This window comes from Phyllosticta capitalensis (genome assembly GCF_038381095.1).
Source record: "Phyllosticta capitalensis strain CBS 128856 chromosome Unknown BKA78scaffold_9, whole genome shotgun sequence".
Classification (NCBI taxonomy): domain Eukaryota; kingdom Fungi; phylum Ascomycota; class Dothideomycetes; order Botryosphaeriales; family Phyllostictaceae; genus Phyllosticta; species Phyllosticta capitalensis.
This window is the reverse complement of record NW_027117447.1, coordinates 433,829-453,670: the sequence shown is the minus strand read 5'-3', so window position 1 is coordinate 453,670 and position 19,842 is coordinate 433,829. Positions and strand designations below refer to the sequence as shown.

Here is a 19,842-nt window from a genome sequence, read left to right as displayed (position 1 = left end):
CCTCGGCTACGCTTGCCTCATGCCCTGAACCTTGACCAGCAAACATATTTAACCACACTGATAACTCAGACTCGACAACGTTGCATGAGGCTCGCCAATATTCTGAAAGGCATCCGGATGTAAGCCGCCTAGACGTTAGTGTGCAAGCGGCACAGCCACACGCCTTGCGCCGTCTATCAATCCGATCCAGGCGCGGGGTCAACAAGGTGCAAAAAGACAGGTCGGAGAGTGAAGCATATCAACCCACCGGCCTCCGATAGCCCATGGCCGGGAACCCTGCCGTTTAAAATCAACGGGAAAGCCTAACTTCACAACTGTCTCTCTGCGCGACATGTCAACGCCGGGAATTTGAGTCTCCCGCCCCGACTATGACCTATCCGCGCCATGTACGATGTCCACGATGGCTCGTACCACGTCTCTCGACCAGCTGCACATCGTCGTCGCTTTCTTAGCTCATACCCAGTCAGAGTCATCATGTTATTCTTTTGGTTGATGACGCTGCTTCTGCTCTTTACGTTTGGTGTTCCTGATTCGACGCGCTTGCTCGACCAAGGCATTCCCGAAGAGCCTTCAGATTTGAAGGTGGTCAAATTGCCCAAGGGCGCAGAGATAAGATATAGAGAGCCGGGACTTTGCGAGACTACTCCGGTAAATGCTTCTCTTTTCCTCCTGTTGAAGGAGATTTTTTTGCGGGACAATGACAATTTCCTGGCTGTTCAAAATTCAGAACGTCATTGTAGTCGAACACTTAGGAGAAACAGAGCTAACGTCCCATGAAGGGTGTAAAATCATACTCTGGCTATATCAGCTTAAATGCGACAACAAATATGTTCTTCTGGTTCTTTGAGGCGAGAACCAATCCACAAGATGCGCCAGTAAGTCCAGTCTCACTATTTTCACTGTTCGACCCGAATCTGACCATTTCCGACCAGATAACTCTTTGGTATTCTGTCGAGCAATATAAAGGATTTCCAACTCTACTAACAAAATACAGGCTCAACGGAGGTCCAGGAGCTGACTCATTATTGGGCTTATTTCAAGGTGAGTTGTCTTGGAAGATGAAGGCCACGAAGTGAACATGTTTTCAAGCATCCCTTCCTTAAATCTTTCTTCTTTATTTCAGGTCTTCATATCCTCCTCATTCTTATACAAAACGTGCCAGGCAACGGACCATGCAGCATAGACAAGGAGCTGAACGAGGTTTACAACAAGAACTCGTGGAACAACCACTCAAATATGCTCTACCTCTCCCAGCCCCTGGGCGTCGGCTTTTCATATCAGAAGAAGAAACTTGGCTGCTACGACAAGGAGGCCAAAAAATGGAGGGACTGCCCGCATCCAAACGGGCGCCGCGCAGACATCGACCCGTACGCCTACGACACCACGGAGAAGGCCGCCGTCACAGCGTGGGAAGTGGTCCAGGCATTCTTCGCCGGCCTGCCCCAGCTCAGCCCCAGCATCCCGAAAGACGACGTCGAGTTTCACATGTGGGGCGAGTCGTATGCTGGGCATTACTCAACGCTGTTCTATCGATATTTCCACGAGCAGAACCTCGCCATCGCCAACGGCACGGCCAAGGGGACGAGACTCAATCTCGGGACGTTGGGCATCATGAGCGGACTGATTGATGCAAAGATTCAGTCAAAGTGGTACTACGAATTTCCGGTCAACAACACGTACGGCATCAAAGCTGTAAGTGACAAGTCGGATCAAGAAGGGCTGCTACTGGCAAAGCTGACTCGGTACGCAGGTCAACGACACCATCTACACCTTCACGAAGCAAGCTTACGAATTCCCCAACGGCTGCCGCGACGCCATCGAAGCGTGCGAGCAAGCCGATCGCTCCGACCAACACGGCCGCGTGCTCGCAAGTCCTCTCCCCACGTCCCCTCGACCAACCCTACTAATCCGCTGCAGTGTTCCAGCGCCCTCTCCATCTGCCGGGGCCTCGTGCGCGGAGGCTACGAATCCTTCTCCGGCCGCAGCGTCTACGACATGCGCTGCCAAACGCCGTGTCCCGACCGGCCGCCAACGCTGATCCCGTACCTCAACCGCGCGCGCATCCAGCGCGCCCTGGGCGTCGACCTCAACTACACGACGGCCGAGAACAGCATCGTGGCGCGCGGCTTCGGCGACAGCGGCGACTTTGCGTATCCCGACTTCCGCGCCGCGCTCGAGGACGTGCTGGGCTACGGGACGCGCGTGGTCCTGGTGCACGGCGACGCCGACTTTACGTGCAACTGGCGGGGCGGGGACGAGGTGGCGAGGAGCCTGCGGTGGGGTGGTGGCAAGGAGGGGCTGTTCAGAGCGGCGCGCGAGGATGAGTTGGTGGTCAATGGCCGCGCGAGGGGGGCTGTTTGGGAGGGGGGTGGGTTGGCGTTTGTCCGCGTCGACGCGAGCGGTCATCAGGTGTCGTATTTCCAGCCAGAAGTCGCGCAGACGGTCTTTGCGAGGTGCGTTGCAGCGCAGAGGGTGAGTGATGGGGGAAAATCATGAGGCAAGGAGATGTGTCAGTGTAAGATATCTTCGCTTGGAATGCTGGAGTCCGTCGGCCAAGACAGGCGACAATCAAAGTCATCTTGCAGAAACATGGTTTTCTCCGCGGGGAGCATAAAGGCTTTATCTTCAACCCCTTGCAGGTTGTCGAGGCCTTGCAGCGGTTGTTCGCAGGATGCAGAAAGTATCGAAACTGCCGCGGTAGCTTGCAGAGTTAAGAAGGCGGAGCGCGGCGCTTGCAGCGTATCGCGATTGGTGTACCTGGGATTGGCTACACTGTGGATGGCCTTTTGGGGTGGGATGTTGCACGGCAGAGGGATGACATTGCAGATTGTAAACAAGCTGGTCGAGGTCTCTCAATTGACGAAAATTCATCACTTGCAAGCCGGCATCAAACGGACCTCGTTGTAACGACATTATTCTTACAGAAGCCCCGAGCGCAGCTAAGATTGGTCAGCGCATTTACGAAAGTGATTGTATTGAGTCGTTGGGATGAGAAAAGTGCAAAAGTTTCTGTCATGAATTCATGATGTCTCCTCATAATCAAGCAGCAACGTGAGGTAAATTGTGAAGCTGTTGCGATTTTGCACGCCTGGCCCTAGTCATTGAAAATCCGCCCCTGCTCAAAAGCCTCAATTTCCACTGGAGTAGATGTGTTTGGAGCTGTAAAGACGGACACCACGACACCGCGCCCGTCATATCCTGCTCGGGGATTAATTGAATTCACTCATGAACTTGGGCAGAATAATATACTCACGTCCATGTGGGAGAGAATGGGTTGCCAAATGTCCCTTCTGCGAGTTCAGGCAGAATCTCAGCACGACAAGGAAAGCCTCTGCCTCTGCGGAGAAGATGATCAAAGCAAGAAGAATGGGTAGTTCGCCACCAAGCCCACGGAACTTTTTGTTCAAGTCATGCTCCAGCGGCTGGTGGTTCTCCGGAAAGAGCATGTGGGTCCACTTTTGGCAATGTTGTTTCCTCAAACGTCTGTCTTCGCCTCCGAGACCGACCCAGGAGGCAAGGCCATGCGAATGATCATGCTTGAACCCAATGCGTTGCCAGTCTGGTCCGTCGAATCCGACGGATGCTTCAGCAGCGTTGTAGGGCACGGCCCAGAAGCGGCTGTCGTCGTGATAGACAGACCGCGTGCTGTACAACTTGCGCGACGGTGGCAGTGTGCCCACCTGAAAGACCTGCCTCCCGTCGAAGAAAAAGCAGTGACTTTCAGACGCCAGTGAGCCTTCCGTCCACGGGGGAATCCAGCCATATTTTGTGTGCCTTGGCTTGGTCTTTGGCTTTGGGCGGAGGTTCTTGACAGTGAAGAAGAAGGATACATGCTATCGGTCCATTAGTACTTGTCGAAATTTGGAGCTGGGGCTTTACCATGACGATTGGCTTGTCTGTGTCAAATGGGCTTTGAAGAGATGGAAAAAGATTGATTTTCCTGATGGATTTTGACCCGATGTAAACTGACCTGCTGGGCTTAAATATCACACAAGAGCCTCACGATCCGCCAGATGCATAGATCTCGAGTCGTTGCACTATCTGCAGGCATTCAAAGATACCATATGACCTAGTGGAGCTCTCCTGTCAATATGCATGCAGACAAGGAATTCAGCCCAAATCTCGACGACGAACAGCCGACACTGGAGAATCGGCCTTCAGCATGAAGCCAAATTGCCGCGTCTGCTAGCCCCTTGGATATCTTCATCTTTCTTACTGGACAACTTTCGCGAAGAAAAGAAGCGGTCTGTTTCCTCTGATGTAAAGACGCGGAAGCCGACATGACGGTGGTATGAAGAGCAGGGAAGACTCGATCATTGGGATGGTTGAATGTGGTTGAGTTACTTTGAGAATTCGGATGGCAGAGGGTTTCTGCATCCTGATTCGTCACATGGAAATGCCCGTCGGGTAGCGGCGTTGGGGTGACAAAAGACGTCGCAGCCAATGTCTTGGTACTACCATCCGTTGTGTCCATGAAGCTCCTCACACCTCTTGCTGAGAAAGACAAGGCGACCTCATAGTCTGTGTGGAAGCGCAGAGGAAAGTTTTCGTGAAAGCCGGCCATGCAGAAGCTTTTGGATGCGCAAAGAGTAGAGTGGTGAGAGCTGAAGAGTCAACCTTCAAACGAGCTGCTGTGCCATCGACCGTATCCAGGATTGTAATGTTGATCCCGGCTCTTCCGTTCTTTGGTGTAGCACTGATTAAATTGACATCTGCAAGTGACGATTGACTCGGTTCTCCAGCCGCCAAATCGCATTGACCAAATTCCATGCCGGCGTCTGCAGGTTGTAGGAAGGTTGGGCGAGAAATCGGAGGCAAGTGACGAGTTGAAGAACGTAAATGTACCGTGGTGGTTTCCAGGTGCCAGGGCAGGCTATGATTAGTCAGCGAAACATGACACAGCAGGCTGCGGCAACTACTTTTTGTGCGATTCAAAATTCACCATGGCGATGACAACTCCAACGAAAAATTGACAACGACCTTGCCACGCGGCGATTTCAAAATTCTTCTAAAACCTGGAACACACGATTAAAAAGAATAGCCTCGCGCCCAGGACCTGTGTCTCGCAATCATGGCTCCCGTGAAGAAGCCAGTCAACAGCCTCGTCATAGACGCCGGCCCAATCATCAAAAATTCCCCGCCAGTTTCAACCTTGATCGCGCAGGCAGAGGCGATTTTCACGATTCCCTCGGTAGTGTCCGAAATCAGAGATGAAGCCACAAGAGCCAGGGTAGAAACGACTTTGCTTCCATTTTTGACGCAGAGGAACCCGCGCCCCGAGACAGTAAAGATTGTGTCAGACTTTGCGCGCAAGACGGGTGATTACCAGGTCCTCAGTGCGACCGACATCCAGCTCATCGCACTAGCTCGCGAGATTGAGTGCGAGCGCAACGGCGGAGACTGGCGCCTGAGGAATGCGCCTGGACAGAAGGGCACCAACGGCAAACCTCCAAAGAAAGAGAAGAAGTCCACCGGTGGTAAAGATGAGAAGCAGGGCGAAGACGAGGCTACGCAGTCAGCGGATGATCAAGACTCTGCCGAGCCCTCAGCAGATGCACCAGCGCCTTCCGCACCGGATGCTGCAGATGAGTTGACATCAGCTCTGGAGAACACACACATCACAGCAGAATCTCCAAAAGAGGCGGATTCCATCGCAGCTGAGACGCAACCCGTGGCCACAGAGGACGATGCAGAGACTCCAGCTGAAAGCCAAGCAGCGGAGGACAACGAAGACGGCTGGACCACAACCTCCAACACCAACACCAAGCCCAAGCGCAAGCAACGTAAGCACAAGTCTTCCAAAGAGGCGGAGCCAACCCCGCCCGCGGTCAAAGAGAATGACGCAGAAACACCGGCCGAACCCCAAGCAGCAGGCGACTCCGACTCTGATGACTGGATCACGCCGTCCAACATCAAGCGCAAGCAACAAGAAGACGACAAGGCGGGCTCGGGCGCCGCCGAACCACGCCACATGCAAGCCGCCATCATGACGACCGACTACGCCATGCAAAACGTGATTCTGCAAATGGGACTCAACCTGCTGTCGCCAGCGCTCAACCGGATCAAGTTCGCCAAGAGCTACGTGCTGCGCTGCTACGCCTGCTTCCTCGTCACCAAGCAAATGGACAAGCAGTTCTGCCCGCGCTGCGGCAAGCCGTCGCTCACGCGCGTGTCGTGCAGCACCAGCGCCACGGGCGAGTTCAAGCTGCACCTCAAGAAGGACTGGCAGATCAACAACCGCGGCGAGCGCTACTCCATCCCCAAGCCGGCGACCAAGAGCGCCAGCGGCCGCATCACGAGCGGCGGTGGCGCCCAGGGTTGGGGCGCCGATCTCATCCTGGCCGAGGATCAGAGAGAGTACACGAGGGCCATGAGCGAGCTCAAGAGGCAGAAGCAGCGCGACTTGATGGATGAGGATTACCTGCCTGGCATCTTGACGGGAGACAGGAGCAGGGCTGGTGGTAGGCCCAAGGTCGGTGCAGGCAGGAACGTCAACTCAAGGAAGAGGCATTAGTGTGTTTCGGCACCAAAAAGCTCATGAGGGCATGGATACGGTTGTTTGGTGAGGGAATACTGGGCTCGGGTTTGCATTTTCCGGGAGTTTTGAAGATGGGGCTTCTGAGCAATAAAAGTCATGACAGATTGGGATTGATGACGAAACAAATCAGTCAATGCGATTTCGAAACCTTTACGTTCTCTAGTTGGTGCTCAAGTTGCAGTTGGAAAGCGGATGCAACGCCTGAATTTGGTTATTGAGGCATATCGAACCCCAAACAGATCATAAACGCTCAGTCCCAGCAATCTGCTTCGATGCGGAGCACAGGAAATGAAATTGGAAAATTGAATTTCTGCCCAAAGACACAAATGCACCTAAACGACCACTATCCGTCTCGACTCGGAACAGACTGTCTTCAACAATCTTGCAAGATTTCAGACAAAAGCTGCATCCACACAACCAGACACAGACTTTTGGACACTGTGCTCTGCGAATTCCCGCCACCTTCTCACACGACAAGCAGCCGAGCAGCCGTCCGCGGCATGCCCGGATTTTTCCTAAAACGCCGTTGATGATCCACCACCAATGCCGCACCCAAAAACGCCATCCACCCCACAACCGGGAGAGGTAAACAAAGCAAGCCGCGTGATTTAGTTGACGGCGGCGACCTTGTTGTCTAATTTTTCCTGGCGTCAGTATGCGTGTCTTGTCGCCAAACCAAATGGGATTGCTACTGACTTTGCTGGGTCGGCAGCAGGCCGAAGCGCTTCTTGAGCGTGACGCGGTGGCTATAGTTTGCATCCGTCAGCGATTTCTTTCTTTTACATGGTCGTCGCAGCAGCCGTTGTTGCGCAAATGTTTCTGTAGCATAGGTGTCGAGCGATCGAGGCGCGCGGGTCTAGACGTACCGCGAGTACTTGTCGTCGGGGGAGAAGCGGGCGGGGTGGGCGCTCTTGGTGACCTTGTCGCCGACGACCTTCTTCAGCGTGTAGACGCGCTTGCCCTCGGCGTCGAGAGTGTACATGAGATGCATGCTGCGGGCGGACAAGAGTCAGTAAATTGCATGGGCCAAATCGTATGGGACGCGATGCTTACGTGAAGAGATGGGGTGGAGGGGCTGGCGGAGTTTTAGAGTATGGCGCGTAAGGCTTGCGAGGGGACCGGAGGAGCACTGTCGTTCTGTAGAGAAGCTTTCCCTCTGATGTTCGTTCTGCAGCCCAGAAATCTCAGCGGGGATGGAACAACCTGCGCGCCGGGCCGGGCGGTGAGATTTTAGGACCCCCGAGGAAGGATCCCTGCCGTCGTCCCTGCCCGGCAGACCAATCAGAAAAGGCCACCACCCAGCTTCGCGAGCTCTCCGTCCAAGCTCTCTCACTTCAAAACAACATCATTCTTCCGCCACTTTCCTCGTCTTTGATTACAAAGGCTGTCGACAACATGCCGACGCTCCCACAATTGGTCCTTCTCGTCTTGGGCTTCGCGTTCAGCGCGTCGGCGCAATTCCAGTTCTTCGAGCAAATGTTTGGCGGCGGCGGCGGCGGCGGCCATGCCCATCACCACCAGCAGCAGGCGCAAAACGTGCCCAGCGACTCGGGATGGTACCAGCAGCAGTACGAAGGCGGTATGATAACCACTCTTTCTTCTCCTCTCTATACCCCTACATCTTCAAAAATGGGAGAAAGGAGGAGGCTAACGTGCACTACTTGCAGCCCACTGCGACAACTACCTCTGCCCCGATACTCTCGCCTGTGTCCACTTCCCGCACCACTGCCCCTGCGCATTTCCTGCCGTCGAAGACAAGGTCGAGTTGGGAGAGGGGATCGCCGTCTGTGCGAGCAAGGGCGGCTTCAAGGAGGGCGAGGCCATTCGCAAGATTGAGTTGGCCAGGAAGGGCTTGTTGTAAAGAGGAATACCAGAACATGAGAGGAGGCTAGACGTGCGAGCATTTCATGGCGTTGGGGAATCACGACACAATTGGATTGAGTTATAAATAGCGAGGAGAAGAAACACCATTGGCTAAAGCCATTCAGTTCAGGGCCTTTTGTGTGATGTGAAGGATTAAATGTATATTGCGCAGCGGACCGGCCGTCCTTTCCCAGATACAAAACACCACTACTTATGCTTTCTGTACAAACTTGTACCGGTACTTTTGCGGAGTAGCCTGACCGCACTCTTCTCTCCCCCATTCCTGCATGAGCGCCCTCCCCAAGGCCTTCTTCTCCTTCGATAATGCGTCGTACTTTGCTTTCCAGTCGTTCTCCTTGGCTTGGAGCATCTCCTGTATCCGCACATCCATGGCGCGATTGATACTCTCGTGGTCCTCCCTCATGGCCCTCATCTCGTCATCTTTGGCTTTCAGCAGCTCCCTGGCCTTCTTAGCTGCCAGACTCTGCTCCCTCAAAGTCCTCCGGACGTCCTCCATTTCCTCGTCCTTCGCTGCGCCGTCAGCTTGCTTGGCCATGGCCTCCTTTTTGCTCTCGACGCGTCCTCTCAGCTGATCGACTTCCGTTTTCAATGCCTGCAAGGCCTTCTTCAACTTGTCCTTTTCGCTCCTCTCAGCTCCAAGCATGCCCGCCGCTTTCCGCACCGCCTCTTCAGCCCGTCTGCGCATGTCTGCCACCTCCTTGCTCTTTTCTTCTTGCGCCTCCTTCACTTGCACATCCAGGGCTTCAGTCTTCTTTGCATTTGCCTTGCGTTCGTCGTTCAGCTCGTTCTTCACGTTCTCCAGCATCCGCTCGACGTCCCGCGCTGCAACCCCCTTACTCTTCTCCTCTTCGAACGCTGCCGATAGTGATTCCACATGGAGCGACTTTTCTGACACAAGTGCCTGCGACTCAGACAGCTCTTCACGCAGCACATGTGCTGATTCGCGGGCCGCGTCGGCATCGCGGCGGAGTGCTGTGATTTCAGCGCGGGCGAGAGAGAGCTGCTTTTGAAGGAGGGAGAGGCTCGATTCAAGGTCGGTAATTTGAGATTTGGAGGTAGCGAGGAGATCGCAGGTGTGCTTGTGCGACTCGTCGGCGTGGTCTTTGGCCAAAGATTCGGTTCGTAGCGTTTCGAGTTGGGCCTGGGAGGTAGACAGGCGAGCTTCGAGTTCGGCGATGCGTGCCCTGGAGCTGGCCTGTTCCTGGGTAATCTGTTGTTCGAGCTCGCGTTCACGTGCTGAAGGCACCAGAGTATCTGCGGTGGTGCTGGGAGATGGCGGTGCCTGAGGCTTCTCTTGTTCAGCTAGCTGCCGCTGAAGGGCACCGACGTTCTCCTCAAGAGCCGCTACTCTCGCTTCATGTCCCACGCGCGTCTGCTCCTTCTCCTGGGCATGCTTATTCTTCTCGGTCTCGAGCTCTGCCTCTTTTTGCGCAAGCTGAGACTGAAGAGCGCTCTCTGTTGCAGACAGCCGCGACTCGAAGCTCGACTTGACCAAAGCAAATGCAGACTTTTGCTCCTCAAGATCTTGATGATACCTCTCGGTTGATGACTTCATGCGGCCTTGCCAGTGTTCTTCGACGTCCTTGAGGCGGTCACCATGCTGTTTCTGGAGGTCGCTGACGCGGCGTTGCTCGTTTTCACGGGCCGTGGAAGAGTCGGCGCGAGAAGTTTGAAGCTGGTGCTCGAGAGATTGTATGCTGGAGTTGAAGCTAGCCCTTTGGTCTTGCAATTGTTGTGCTAGGCGGTTTATTTGCACAATCAGTTCTTCTCTGTCTTCATCCGACTCGGAAACCGACTGATTTTTCCTCGTCTTGGGCGAAAGTGGCTTCATGCGAGACCCAATGCGTGACAACGGCGAACGGTCCACTTCGTCCTGCTTCTGTGACGCGTCTCCAAAGTCCTCTACAAAGACCTCTGGTGTCGGTGTCTTCTGTCTCGCAATGTTGGGGCTTGGCCGCGCGCTTCTGGGAGACGGAGTATCTTCGTGGTCCTCCACCGTGGGCTGTAGGAACGACAATCTCGAAACCTGGGTTGGTGCGGGCGACTTTAATGACCCATTTTGGCTGGTCTGGGGATTCGGAGGAGGCACCGAGGGCGACCTGTATTCTTCCTCATCTACGTCATCCATGCTGGAAAGAAGGTCGATTTGCCGGTCAATCGACGCGCGACGTGGATGTGAACGCGACGCGTTATCTGCCTCCCCGTCCTCCGCAACGACATAACCCTTGAGGTCTTCCATCGCGGCGCTTGTACGATCATGCTGGTCCTCATTTTCTGACTCAGACTCGTCTGCCTCGGTGTCGCTCAAGTACGCATCTGCGCCTGCGCCGGAGCTGACAGGAGCAGGCTGTTGGGCAGCATGATCCACCGCGTCAACACCCGCAGCCTTGTCCTCATACTTTTGTTGTTTGGGCGTCGTATCCTCAGGCTTATCCTTGGGCAACTCCCCCCTCATCCAAGCCTCCATGTTCTGGGTGAAATCGCTTGGCCCGTCCACATCGTCGCTACGCACAACGTCGACGGGGACCTCTTCCGTCAGGTCGTCGTCCGAGCCTTTCGCGCCAAGCAACGCGTCGAAATCAATGCTGTAGGCCGTCTCGTCCGAATCTTGCACGGTCTGCTGGAAAGAGGGATTGGCAGAGGATGGAGCGGGGCGCGCAAACGAACCAGTCGGTGTGGGTGGGGACGTCGGAGGAGTGGTGCTCGTTGTCACGAACGACATGATGACTGAAGGGCCCAGTCGCGGAAATCGGGGAGTCGCGAGGCCAGGAAGGTGAGGTCGTGCTACGCGCAATCTAATTCATAGCCCAGAAATGAAGAAAAATGCGTCGACTTGTTGCGCGCGCCGTTGTGTAGAGAGATTGTTTTGTTTTCGTAACTTCTGGTCAGCGGAGTAACACGGGTCGTCCCGCACACTAGCACCACAGACCACCCCCTGCATCAAGGGAGATCTACCACAATACCATGCTCTCTTAATCCTCCATGTCTCTCTTCCTGTGCCAAAGCACTGTCCAACCGGCGGTTGATCGGAAACATCAGGCATTGCACGGAAACGTCCCATGATTCGGAAAACCCGGACGCTAACGCTTAGACTCACGATTTGCTGCAGATATCCTCAAGCGTAAACCTTGTAGGAATACAGGTGACTTCTCCATTTCGCGAGACTACCAAACTAAATCGAATCCAATCACTCCCCAACTCTCTCTCGTATCCTCAAACCACCAACACCCCCATTTTTCCGTCTGTGTAGGTATCTCCCAGTCAAGTTCTAAATCCAACCAATCCAAAATGCGCCAACAGAACCTCTCTCCAAATTCCAAATGATTCATGTCTTCCTTCATCCTGGAAGGAGCCAAGAATGTGTAGAAGAGAGATGTTCAAGCTTTCGGCTTCTTCCTGACCAAGTTGCTGCCAAGAACATTCACTGCTGATGACGTCTCGCCGGACGCCGGGGTATCATTTTCTTTTGGTTTCCTTCGAATTAGGGTAGTTGAAAGTGTTTGGGCCTCATTGCAGTTCTTCTCGGGTTGAGGGGCCTCTTCGTCTGCTTTTCTCTTCTTGCGGACAATCGACGTGTTGAGGACATTGATCCCGGAGCCGTTGACGGCACAGTCGACGTTTGGTCTGCTCTTTGTGCCGACAACTTTGATGCCCCAAGACGGGACTCCTCCAAGCAGCTTGGCCTCGTTGATCCAGAGTGAGGTGCTTGATGAGGCGGCCTCGTAGTTGGAAAAGTTCTGTCGCTGAAGAAGCTCTGTGCCCCTTTTGTAAGCCTTCTCGTCGAGGACAAGCTGACCACGGCTGGACGTAGGCCAAATGTAGTATTTTGTGATTTCGTCTTTCACCGAGCTTTGGGGCTTCGAGTCCGTCTGCTTGATGCGCGGGGTGCGGGATATTATAGGACCTGTAAGCTTCTTCTTCTTTTTCTTCTGGCTTGAATCGCTCTTGTGTTTTTCAACGTCTTTCGTGGGTGCCAGCACCTCGGAGATTGAGCTCATCTGGCTGCCAATGGGCTCTTCGTCGTCCACCGTCTCTTCAAGATCCGGAGGTGTAAGATTAATCCAAATAAATCCAACAAGTCGGCCAGAGGAGCATTCCTGTCGAAATGACATCATGTCCCAAAACTGGTCCAAGCTCCTGACGCTCTTCCACTGCCCGTTTCCACGCGGGCTAAGAATAGACTGGCTCCCTCCATCCGGTAGCTCGTCGTCCAACTCATCCATATATCGCGACTTTGGATCGTCGGGAAAGTGAGGGATGAGGCATCGCGGCGGCGCGTTAGGATGACGCGTGATTTGCAACAGAGGGTGACCGTGTGTCCAACGCTTCTGGTCTGCTGGGTCAGACTTGACCGTGGCTGGGAAGAATCTCTGGGTTTCGATCCTCTCTAGGCCTGGGATAATGAGGTAGCCCTGGGCAGTTGTGCCAGTCGGCGTCGCCTCCGAAGACTGGCCAGGCTCATGTTCGTACTCCCGCAGCACTGGATCCAGCACCTTGCACCACCATTTTACCAAAGCCGTATCATCAGCAACATGCTTGGTGGGGTTGTCGACACTGCCGGGAAAGAGGTACTGGTCCTGGGCTCTGGCAAAGAGCGAGACGACAAGGCGCTTGCCGGGCCGCTGCCTGTTCCTCACCAGCCATCTTATAAAGTTTGTTGAAATGGTGCGTATTGGCGAATCTACCGCGCGGGGGAGGTTGAGAAGTGACAGGTAGCCGGTGGAGTCTGCTTTTGAGACGAAGAGGGTGGTCAGATGGCTTGTAGTGTAGATGAGGATTTCGATGGCGAATACAAGAACTTCGCCGGGATGACCGTTATCCTGCGCCTGAACCGAGACATTAAGATGGTGGGATTCGCAATATGTACGTTCCGGCCTGGCACCCGGCGGCGGAGAGAAGATGGCGGCGCATTTGGTCGGAGGCGTGGAGACGTGATAGAAGGTGAAACTCGCGTCCTTTGGCAAGGCCTCGGCCAGGATTTCAGCGAGGGACGCGTGGCCAGCCGGAGGCGCGCGAGTCGCCATTTTGGAGTGTGGAAGAGGGTGGAGGGAAAGAGGAGAAGAAGACTGGAGGCAGGCGGAGGTGAGGTACTTGAGCCGCACGCGGCGCGGTCTCAGAGCCAGGGTTGGCGCGACTACCGAAAAATGCCCTAGCACGAGACAACCTTTGGTTCTCCGACCTCACCACCGACAGCATCCCCACACCACGCCAATGGCTTCCAATGCATCTCTAAGGCCTTTGCTCGCGGCCACGAGGCCTTCAGCTCGCCGTACTGCCCAATTCGCGCCCAGCGCTGTCCCTGCTGCCAGCGCTACCTCGACTGCGCATGCTCGCCAATTCTCGACCACTCCCGTCCAAGAACCGAAACCATCGCCCGACCCCGTCGACGTTCCAAGATGGAAGCAAACGCCCAAGGCCATGGCGGCGCCTGTCCGGTTACGACCGATTAACCCGAAAAACTTGTGGAAAGTGGTTGAGGACCCGGTTGCGCTCGACGAAATGTACAAGCGCATGCTGGGACCAAGCGGAAACAAGCTGCTGCCAGAAGAAGTCAAGTGGCTTGCAGTAACGCACAAGAGTTTCGATCACGGTCGAAGGGGTCACAATGACAGGCTGGCGTTCCTGGGTAAGAGCATTCGCCAAGCCGAGTATTGAGCGAATCTGTGGCCATGTACTTATATGCAGCGCAGGACGACGTATCGTGGAACTTCAAGCCTCGCTAGCCCTGCTCAACGTATCTTCAAAAAAGCAACACACCAACCTTCCCGATGCCTTCGACCGGAGGCCATTCGAGCACGAGGCTCTACGGGGCGTCCACAACGTCTCCGAAGGCGTGAAAAGCTATTACGTGAGCAAGCAAAAGTTGGCGAACATAGCAGCCGGGCTTGGGGTGGACAGAGTGCTTCGGTGGAAGCCCAAGAAGGTAGGTTACGGGAGCGCCTATACGAGGGTCCGTCTAAGGCACAAGGGCTTACGCTTGAACAGGCGGGCAATCTTGAAGGCTCGGGTCTTGACGCCGTGCTTGCCACCACCATGTACGCCATTGTCGGCGCGGTAGCTCTGCACCGCGGTGGTGACCATGCCAACAAGCTCGTCAAGGAGCAAATACTGATCGACTTCCGCCGCTGATCTACTCTACCGTTGCATTGTGGAATCGATGTATTGTAGCTAAGGGCCGGATGGGCTTCGCCGAAGGCTGGTGAGTGTTGTGTGGAGAGAAAAAAGATCGTTTGCATTTTTCAAGTTTTACAACCCAACTCATGTTGACTGAAGAAGGGAGTAGGAGCCTGAGCATGAAGCGAGTATTAGATTTACCAAAAGGAGCCAAGACAGCCTAGCTACAAAGCACACGCAGAGGTCTTTTGCCTCGCGTGCTTCTGAAGACATGCCAAGGAAGCTTTGCTTGCATGATTCATTCAAGAGCAAGTCCCTGGAGCTCACCTCAATGGACAGCAGCGAAAAAAGTTCCTCGATCCCGCCCAATCATCTGGAGGAGTCCTTGTGATCCTGTTAGTCTTCCGTTGCCGTCAACCCAAACGCGAAATTTCCGAGAAACACGAAAAACACCCCCTTGCCAACATCCTCGCATCCGCAGTTGTCTTCTCTTCACGTCAAAAGTGGTTCTGACTACGAAGTCATCACTCTTCTGATGCCCTGCTCCACCTGTCGATTCGAGCCCAAATACTGTATTTGCATCTCTCAAGAGCATTGGAGGACTCTATTCAGTCTATAGCACCCCCTATGCAGCTTCCAGTCGCACCAAAACCCTCACGTAGCAACGACCTGCACACCAATTCTGTCTCACCAAACCCATACCCTCTGTAGCGCAGCATTTAAACAACCCACCTCTTATCCCCTATCCCATGCCATCCCATGCCATCCCATCCTTAACCCCAGCTCACACGCTCACATAGATTTGGGTTGCCTCCTCGGTCCTCGGCCCGCCAACCGGTCTTCCCTGTCCGCTTCGTACCTACCGACGCAACCTGCTCACCATCTACTGTATACTGTAGTACCTCAAGCATTCTCTCTCTGCAACGGGCCGGCGATTACCGTTTCTTGTTCAAATGGCCTGCAGGCTTTTTTGGTCGCTGGGCGGAGTTACCCCCCCCACCCTCCCCCCCGTCCGTATCATTAACGGCGGAAGCTTGGTGTTGAGTAAACGTCGGAAGACACATTTGATGGCGTTTGGATTACCTACGGCAACTTCCCTTCCCCCCTCCCACCCCCCTGACGCGCTGCAACAGCGCATGGGTTCAAGAGAGAGAGAGAGAGAAAGAGAGAGAAGAATGCAGAGGCGCTGGAGATGCTTGATTGCTGAACCTGAAGAGTCTCCGGCACGCACACGCGCGAAACCAAACCAAACCAAACCAAACCAAACCAAACCAAACCACCAGACGCGATTGTTGCATGGCAAGAGAGTTTCGGCGCCTGCGGCCTTTCAGGCGCGCTCCCTCTCGTCGTCGTCGTCGTCGTCGTCGTCGTCGTCGTCGTTTCTGCCCTACCACCTACCCACCATGGCGTATGTATTGTTGGAACAGTAGGTACTTACGCTGAGCATCTCTGTGAGAAATGTGGTTGGTGGAAAAAAAAAAAATCGTCTCCGGCTGCTGCTGGCTGCTGCTCGCCTGTCTGCCGTGGCGTCCAGTTTGCTCGCGTTTCGGGAGGCTCGAAAGGAAGACTTCCCATTGGCTGCTGTGTGGGTGGATGCCGTGGTGCTGGTTGGGGTGGCCTGACTGCACGTGTGGATTTGCTGACCTCGATGGCTGCCTGGATAAGGTGGTTGTGTATGGTTCTTGGTGGTGGTGGCGGCTGGGGGATGCTTTGGGAAGGGGGAGAATTTCTTGCGAAGATGGAGATGGTTGTTGGACGGATGTCTTGACGAGGAGCGAGAAGGAGGGGAGTGAATAGCTAGGAGTGTGGGAGAGACTCGGCGCGGCTTGTTTGCAGTGCTGGAGTTGCCATTTGCAGAGTCGACATTTCCATCCTCGCTCCCATGTCTATCCCGAAGCCGGGTTGCCATGAATGAGTTGGTGCTGCCGGGATTTTTGACAACAGCATCATCAATCCACCCACGTTGTCCCAATTTGCAGATGCTCTATGCCAGAGGCCCTACATCGCGGCGCGGAGGGATCGACTGGACAAGAGATGTCGTCGACTGAGCTGAAGAAAGGGGGGCAAAGAAAGGAGCGCTAAGAAAGGAGCGCCCACGCACGCGTCGCGTGGAGCACACGAGGAGGTGAGAATGGCATGCCGCGCCGCGTTGCGCCGACTGAGAGACTAAGAAATACTAGATCGATGATGGTGGAAGAGGTGATTTGGGGGGCATGATGTCCGTTTGGATATGTATCAGAAGCCGTTGGATGCGAGAAGATGGAAAGTAGTAAAGAGAGGCAAAACGAATTGAGCAAGCGAGTGCTTTTTCTGGTCGTCTTTCTTTCTCTCAGCCAAACACCGCGTGGGGGGGGGGGGGGGGGTGGGACCATGGTCGTTTCGTTTCACTGTGTCGTCCCTCGTTGAATAATCTCTTTGGAGCTGGGAGAAGGGTGAACGCCACTTGCTTCCGCAGATGAGAACCCAAGCAGATGGAGCAATTTGGTCCAGCGCAATCGAGACTTTTCCATGGACCTACCTACCGACCGTCGTCTTTTTTTTTTGCGCGTGCCTTGCCTGCTGCCGACTTGGCCATGGCCGTACCTTGCCTTCAATCGTTGCGCGTTCATTCCCGCTTCACCCGCCACCGGCCATCCGCCATTCATCCCACGCAGCTGGGTTATCAGCTAGCTAGCTAGCTATCAGCGCTGAAATGGTGGTGGAGCTGCAAGGCACATTCAGGTAGGGCAGGTGCCAGGCGACCGACTATCGAATTGACCGACCAACCAGCCCCAGCTACCATTTTGGCCAATCAAGCGCGCACATGGAATCTTCCTTGTTGCTTTTACCTCGCCGTCCGCGATCGGTGTCGCTGCAGCGATGAATGGTAGAGACATCGGCCATGCATGTCTCCATGAAGCCAAGTAGAAAAGCTTAAGCAGGCCAATCGTCATCTCCGTTGGCGAGCCTACATATCGATAAGGAAGCAGCACCACCAAAGACAGCGGCCGCCGGAGCAACCGCAGCATGTCGTCACCGGCACATCACCACCGCGAGGGTGTACGGCCCGAGAACGGCGCAGCGCGCCGCCGTCGACGGACGGAAGACGGAAAGTGAGTGGAGAAGCAGGGCCATCAAACGCGGCGGGAGCAGCAGTCCACCTCTCGCGTGGGTTGTTTCTTTGGTTGGATAGGTGGGTTGTATTTAGGTAGGGGCTTTAGGACTCCTCGTTGGTCGGTGATTACGGGTGTGGTTCAGAGGAGATCGACACGTACGGAGCAACTTTTTGCTGGATGCCCTACGACGGCTGCGCACCGCACCCTGGCGAGGCGATGCGAAGCGAGGCAGACTTGCGGCGGCCGCTGATACAGGCCCTGCAGCCATTGACGTGTTGGGTGTTGGGCTGGCCGGGGATAGGAGGGGGAGGAGGAGGGTGTTTTGTTTTCCCGTGCACCTACCTACGGATACTTGCACATTTCCAGAAAGAGAGCTCTTTGGCCTCGAGGGGTGTCATGATGGGATTAGGACGGCCGCTTGCTACCATGACCGTGAATCGTATTCGAGGGGCGGTGGAGTCTTGTCCTGACTCTACCATTCTTAGACGAAGTGATGAGCAGCGGTTTCTGAAGTTTGGCGAGGTGCCATGAATGGAAATCCATTCGATTCTTTCGGTTGTTGGAAAAGGGCGGGCAGCACAAAAGAGGGGGAGAGGGGTAAAGCACAGGTCAACGCTCTCCCACAGACTCTCCACACGTCGGTTCTACATGAATGGCCAGCAAGGAGGCATTGTGGACGAGGGGGTTGGGACGATGGACGGTAGTGGCGGCAGATGGTCACTCCCCCCCCTGACTCGGCATGGGATATAGAAGCAGGCGGTCTGCAGACCTAAAGGCTTGGAGAAAGCTTGGGTTGGCCAAAGTTCTGCAAACTGCACGGCCGACCTGACCTTGCTCGGAGCCTTGCCCCAAGCGGACAAGAGTCAGGACACAAAAACGATGTTCGCAGGCCCTGCAGTACAGTGAACCAGGGACGCGGAACTGGGCGAGGGAAGGGAGGGAGGGAGGCGCGGACCGACCGACCGAGAGCGCGTTTGACCGTGATTGAGGTTGCATGCGGTTTGCGGTTTGCACTGCAAGGGGGATTGATGCATGTTCAACGCTCTTTAGTTGTGGTGATGGTGGTTAGGCAGATCATGAGGCGATTGGATTGGAGCATTGCGACTTTCGAGCAAAGGGCGGTCCGGGCGGAAATAAGGTAGGCAGAGAAGGTTCCACGCGGCGCCGTTTCAAAATGAGCTTGACTGCTGCGTGCGGATCTACGCCTCTTGGTCGAAACCCCAGACCAGAGGTGACAGGAATAAAAAAGAGGACAGTTGGAGCTAGTGACAAAAGTGGCGGCGAGATGACGCTACTGGCAAAATGTTTTGGTTGCACTGGCGTGGCAGTGTCTTATTCATCTACTTGCGGCCGGAGTTATATCATGAAGGGCTGGGATGTGGTTCCGGTCGCTCATTGAGCAATGTGACGATGACCGGGAAGCCGGTACAGGACGGCAAGCCGAAGGCAAGAAAGAAAAAAAAGTTCCATGGATGGCATTCCGGCCTGATAAGAGCTGAGTGGCGGCATTCCATCACGGTCTTGGTAGAGTACAGCTCGACTCCTGGCTCCAGCTCTCACCCGGGCACTGTGGTGGTGGATAAGCAAGCAAGCAATCGGGGGGCGGGGATGGCGCATGTTGGAGCTTCGGGTTCGGCAGCGGCGGGTACATTTCTCTATGCTTCATCCAGTCTTTTCCGGCGGCGTCTGACCAGTGACGCGTCTTTTGGTGCAGTTTTGACAGGTGCCGTTGGTTTGGCGCGCTACAGGTGTAGCTAGGGGTAGACTCGCCCTGGCTCGGTCGTCACAACGTTTTTGACAGTGCGAACTAGGTACTAAGGAACACATAGGACCGATGCTGACTGACGATGATGTCGCTGTTGGGCAGGACAAGTGAAGCTCCTGAAGATCGTAGGGACGATCGCAGTTACATGTCGTTGTGTACCTCTCCAACCGAGCAGAAGAGAAGAAACAGTTGCAGAAAAGAAGTAATCTGTAGTTTGCTCTCAGTTCTCTCCGTTTCCCTCTGCGATTGTCTGCTGAAACGAGCTGGGTGTCACGAATCGAGGGGCGCAGGTGCTGCGAGGGTGCGAAAGTAGGGGACTGGCGCGGCATCAAGGTTGGCCTTGACACAGGGCCGCTCGGTCTCACCTCATTTGCCTGCCTGGCCCGCCGCCCATCGTCGCTGTCTGGTCTGCACAACTGCACCGCACTGCACTGCACTGGCTGCAC

General features: G+C 54.9%; 11 protein-coding genes across 11 annotated transcripts; 5 read left to right on the top strand and 6 right to left on the bottom strand.

Moving 5' to 3' along the window:
• Positions 1-252: 252 nt before the first annotated feature.
• On the top strand, positions 253-2,950 carry BKA78DRAFT_321499 (Alpha/Beta hydrolase protein). The gene is made up of 7 exons (XM_066889035.1): positions 253-648; positions 780-875; positions 933-943; positions 995-1,041; positions 1,163-1,692; positions 1,751-1,867; positions 1,918-2,950. The coding sequence occupies exons 1-7, from the start codon at positions 385-387 to the stop codon at positions 2,494-2,496; spliced, it is 1,644 nt and encodes a 547-aa protein (XP_066741020.1). The 5' UTR covers positions 253-384; the 3' UTR covers positions 2,497-2,950.
• Positions 2,951-2,985: 35 nt separating this feature from the next.
• Positions 2,986-3,550, bottom strand: BKA78DRAFT_321497 (uncharacterized protein). The gene is made up of 2 exons (XM_066889034.1): positions 3,254-3,550; positions 2,986-3,198 (listed from the first exon to the last, which is right to left on the bottom strand). The coding sequence occupies exons 1-2, from the start codon at positions 3,444-3,446 to the stop codon at positions 3,095-3,097; spliced, it is 297 nt and encodes a 98-aa protein (XP_066741019.1). The 5' UTR covers positions 3,447-3,550; the 3' UTR covers positions 2,986-3,094.
• A 405-nt stretch (positions 3,551-3,955) lies between these two features.
• Positions 3,956-4,791, bottom strand: BKA78DRAFT_321495 (uncharacterized protein). Its single transcript, XM_066889033.1, has one exon. It carries the CDS (start codon positions 4,562-4,564, stop codon positions 4,070-4,072), a length of 495 nt encoding a protein of 164 aa, XP_066741018.1. The 5' UTR covers positions 4,565-4,791; the 3' UTR covers positions 3,956-4,069.
• Positions 4,792-5,071: 280 nt separating this feature from the next.
• On the top strand, positions 5,072-6,514 carry BKA78DRAFT_255269 (putative 20S-pre-rRNA D-site endonuclease nob1; the record flags this gene model as incomplete). Its single annotated transcript, XM_066884982.1, has 2 exons — positions 5,072-5,474; positions 5,682-6,514. 2 exons carry the CDS (start codon positions 5,072-5,074, stop codon positions 6,512-6,514), a joined length of 1,236 nt encoding a protein of 411 aa, XP_066741017.1.
• A 635-nt stretch (positions 6,515-7,149) lies between these two features.
• BKA78DRAFT_321492 (H/ACA ribonucleoprotein complex subunit 3) lies at positions 7,150-7,704 on the bottom strand. The gene is made up of 3 exons (XM_066889032.1): positions 7,592-7,704; positions 7,405-7,530; positions 7,150-7,284 (listed from the first exon to the last, which is right to left on the bottom strand). The coding sequence occupies exons 2-3, from the start codon at positions 7,527-7,529 to the stop codon at positions 7,227-7,229; spliced, it is 183 nt and encodes a 60-aa protein (XP_066741016.1). The 5' UTR covers position 7,530; positions 7,592-7,704; the 3' UTR covers positions 7,150-7,226.
• A 310-nt stretch (positions 7,705-8,014) lies between these two features.
• On the top strand, positions 8,015-8,399 carry BKA78DRAFT_255674 (uncharacterized protein; the record flags this gene model as incomplete). The annotated part of the gene is made up of 2 exons (XM_066885019.1): positions 8,015-8,117; positions 8,206-8,399. 2 exons carry the CDS (start codon positions 8,015-8,017, stop codon positions 8,397-8,399), a joined length of 297 nt encoding a protein of 98 aa, XP_066741015.1.
• Positions 8,400-8,545: 146 nt separating this feature from the next.
• Positions 8,546-11,301, bottom strand: BKA78DRAFT_321489 (uncharacterized protein). The gene has a single exon (XM_066889031.1). It carries the CDS (start codon positions 11,142-11,144, stop codon positions 8,613-8,615), a length of 2,532 nt encoding a protein of 843 aa, XP_066741014.1. The 5' UTR covers positions 11,145-11,301; the 3' UTR covers positions 8,546-8,612.
• Positions 11,302-11,458: 157 nt separating this feature from the next.
• BKA78DRAFT_321486 (histone acetylation protein-domain-containing protein) lies at positions 11,459-13,505 on the bottom strand. The gene has a single exon (XM_066889030.1). It carries the CDS (start codon positions 13,444-13,446, stop codon positions 11,800-11,802), a length of 1,647 nt encoding a protein of 548 aa, XP_066741013.1. The 5' UTR covers positions 13,447-13,505; the 3' UTR covers positions 11,459-11,799.
• Positions 13,506-13,610: 105 nt separating this feature from the next.
• BKA78DRAFT_321485 (mitochondrial 54S ribosomal protein mL57) lies at positions 13,611-14,899 on the top strand. Its single transcript, XM_066889029.1, has 3 exons — positions 13,611-14,048; positions 14,113-14,345; positions 14,408-14,899. Exons 1-3 carry the CDS (start codon positions 13,634-13,636, stop codon positions 14,549-14,551), a joined length of 792 nt encoding a protein of 263 aa, XP_066741012.1. The 5' UTR covers positions 13,611-13,633; the 3' UTR covers positions 14,552-14,899.
• A 2,282-nt stretch (positions 14,900-17,181) lies between these two features.
• Positions 17,182-17,549, bottom strand: BKA78DRAFT_321481 (uncharacterized protein). The gene has a single exon (XM_066889028.1). The coding sequence runs from the start codon at positions 17,542-17,544 to the stop codon at positions 17,254-17,256; it is 291 nt and encodes a 96-aa protein (XP_066741011.1). The 5' UTR covers positions 17,545-17,549; the 3' UTR covers positions 17,182-17,253.
• A 992-nt stretch (positions 17,550-18,541) lies between these two features.
• Positions 18,542-19,796, top strand: BKA78DRAFT_321478 (uncharacterized protein; the record flags this gene model as incomplete). The annotated part of the gene is made up of 1 exon (XM_066889027.1): positions 18,542-19,796. A coding segment is annotated over exon 1 (452 nt), but the record flags the coding sequence as incomplete, so codon positions are not given.
• Between the last annotated feature and the right edge of the window lie 46 nt (positions 19,797-19,842).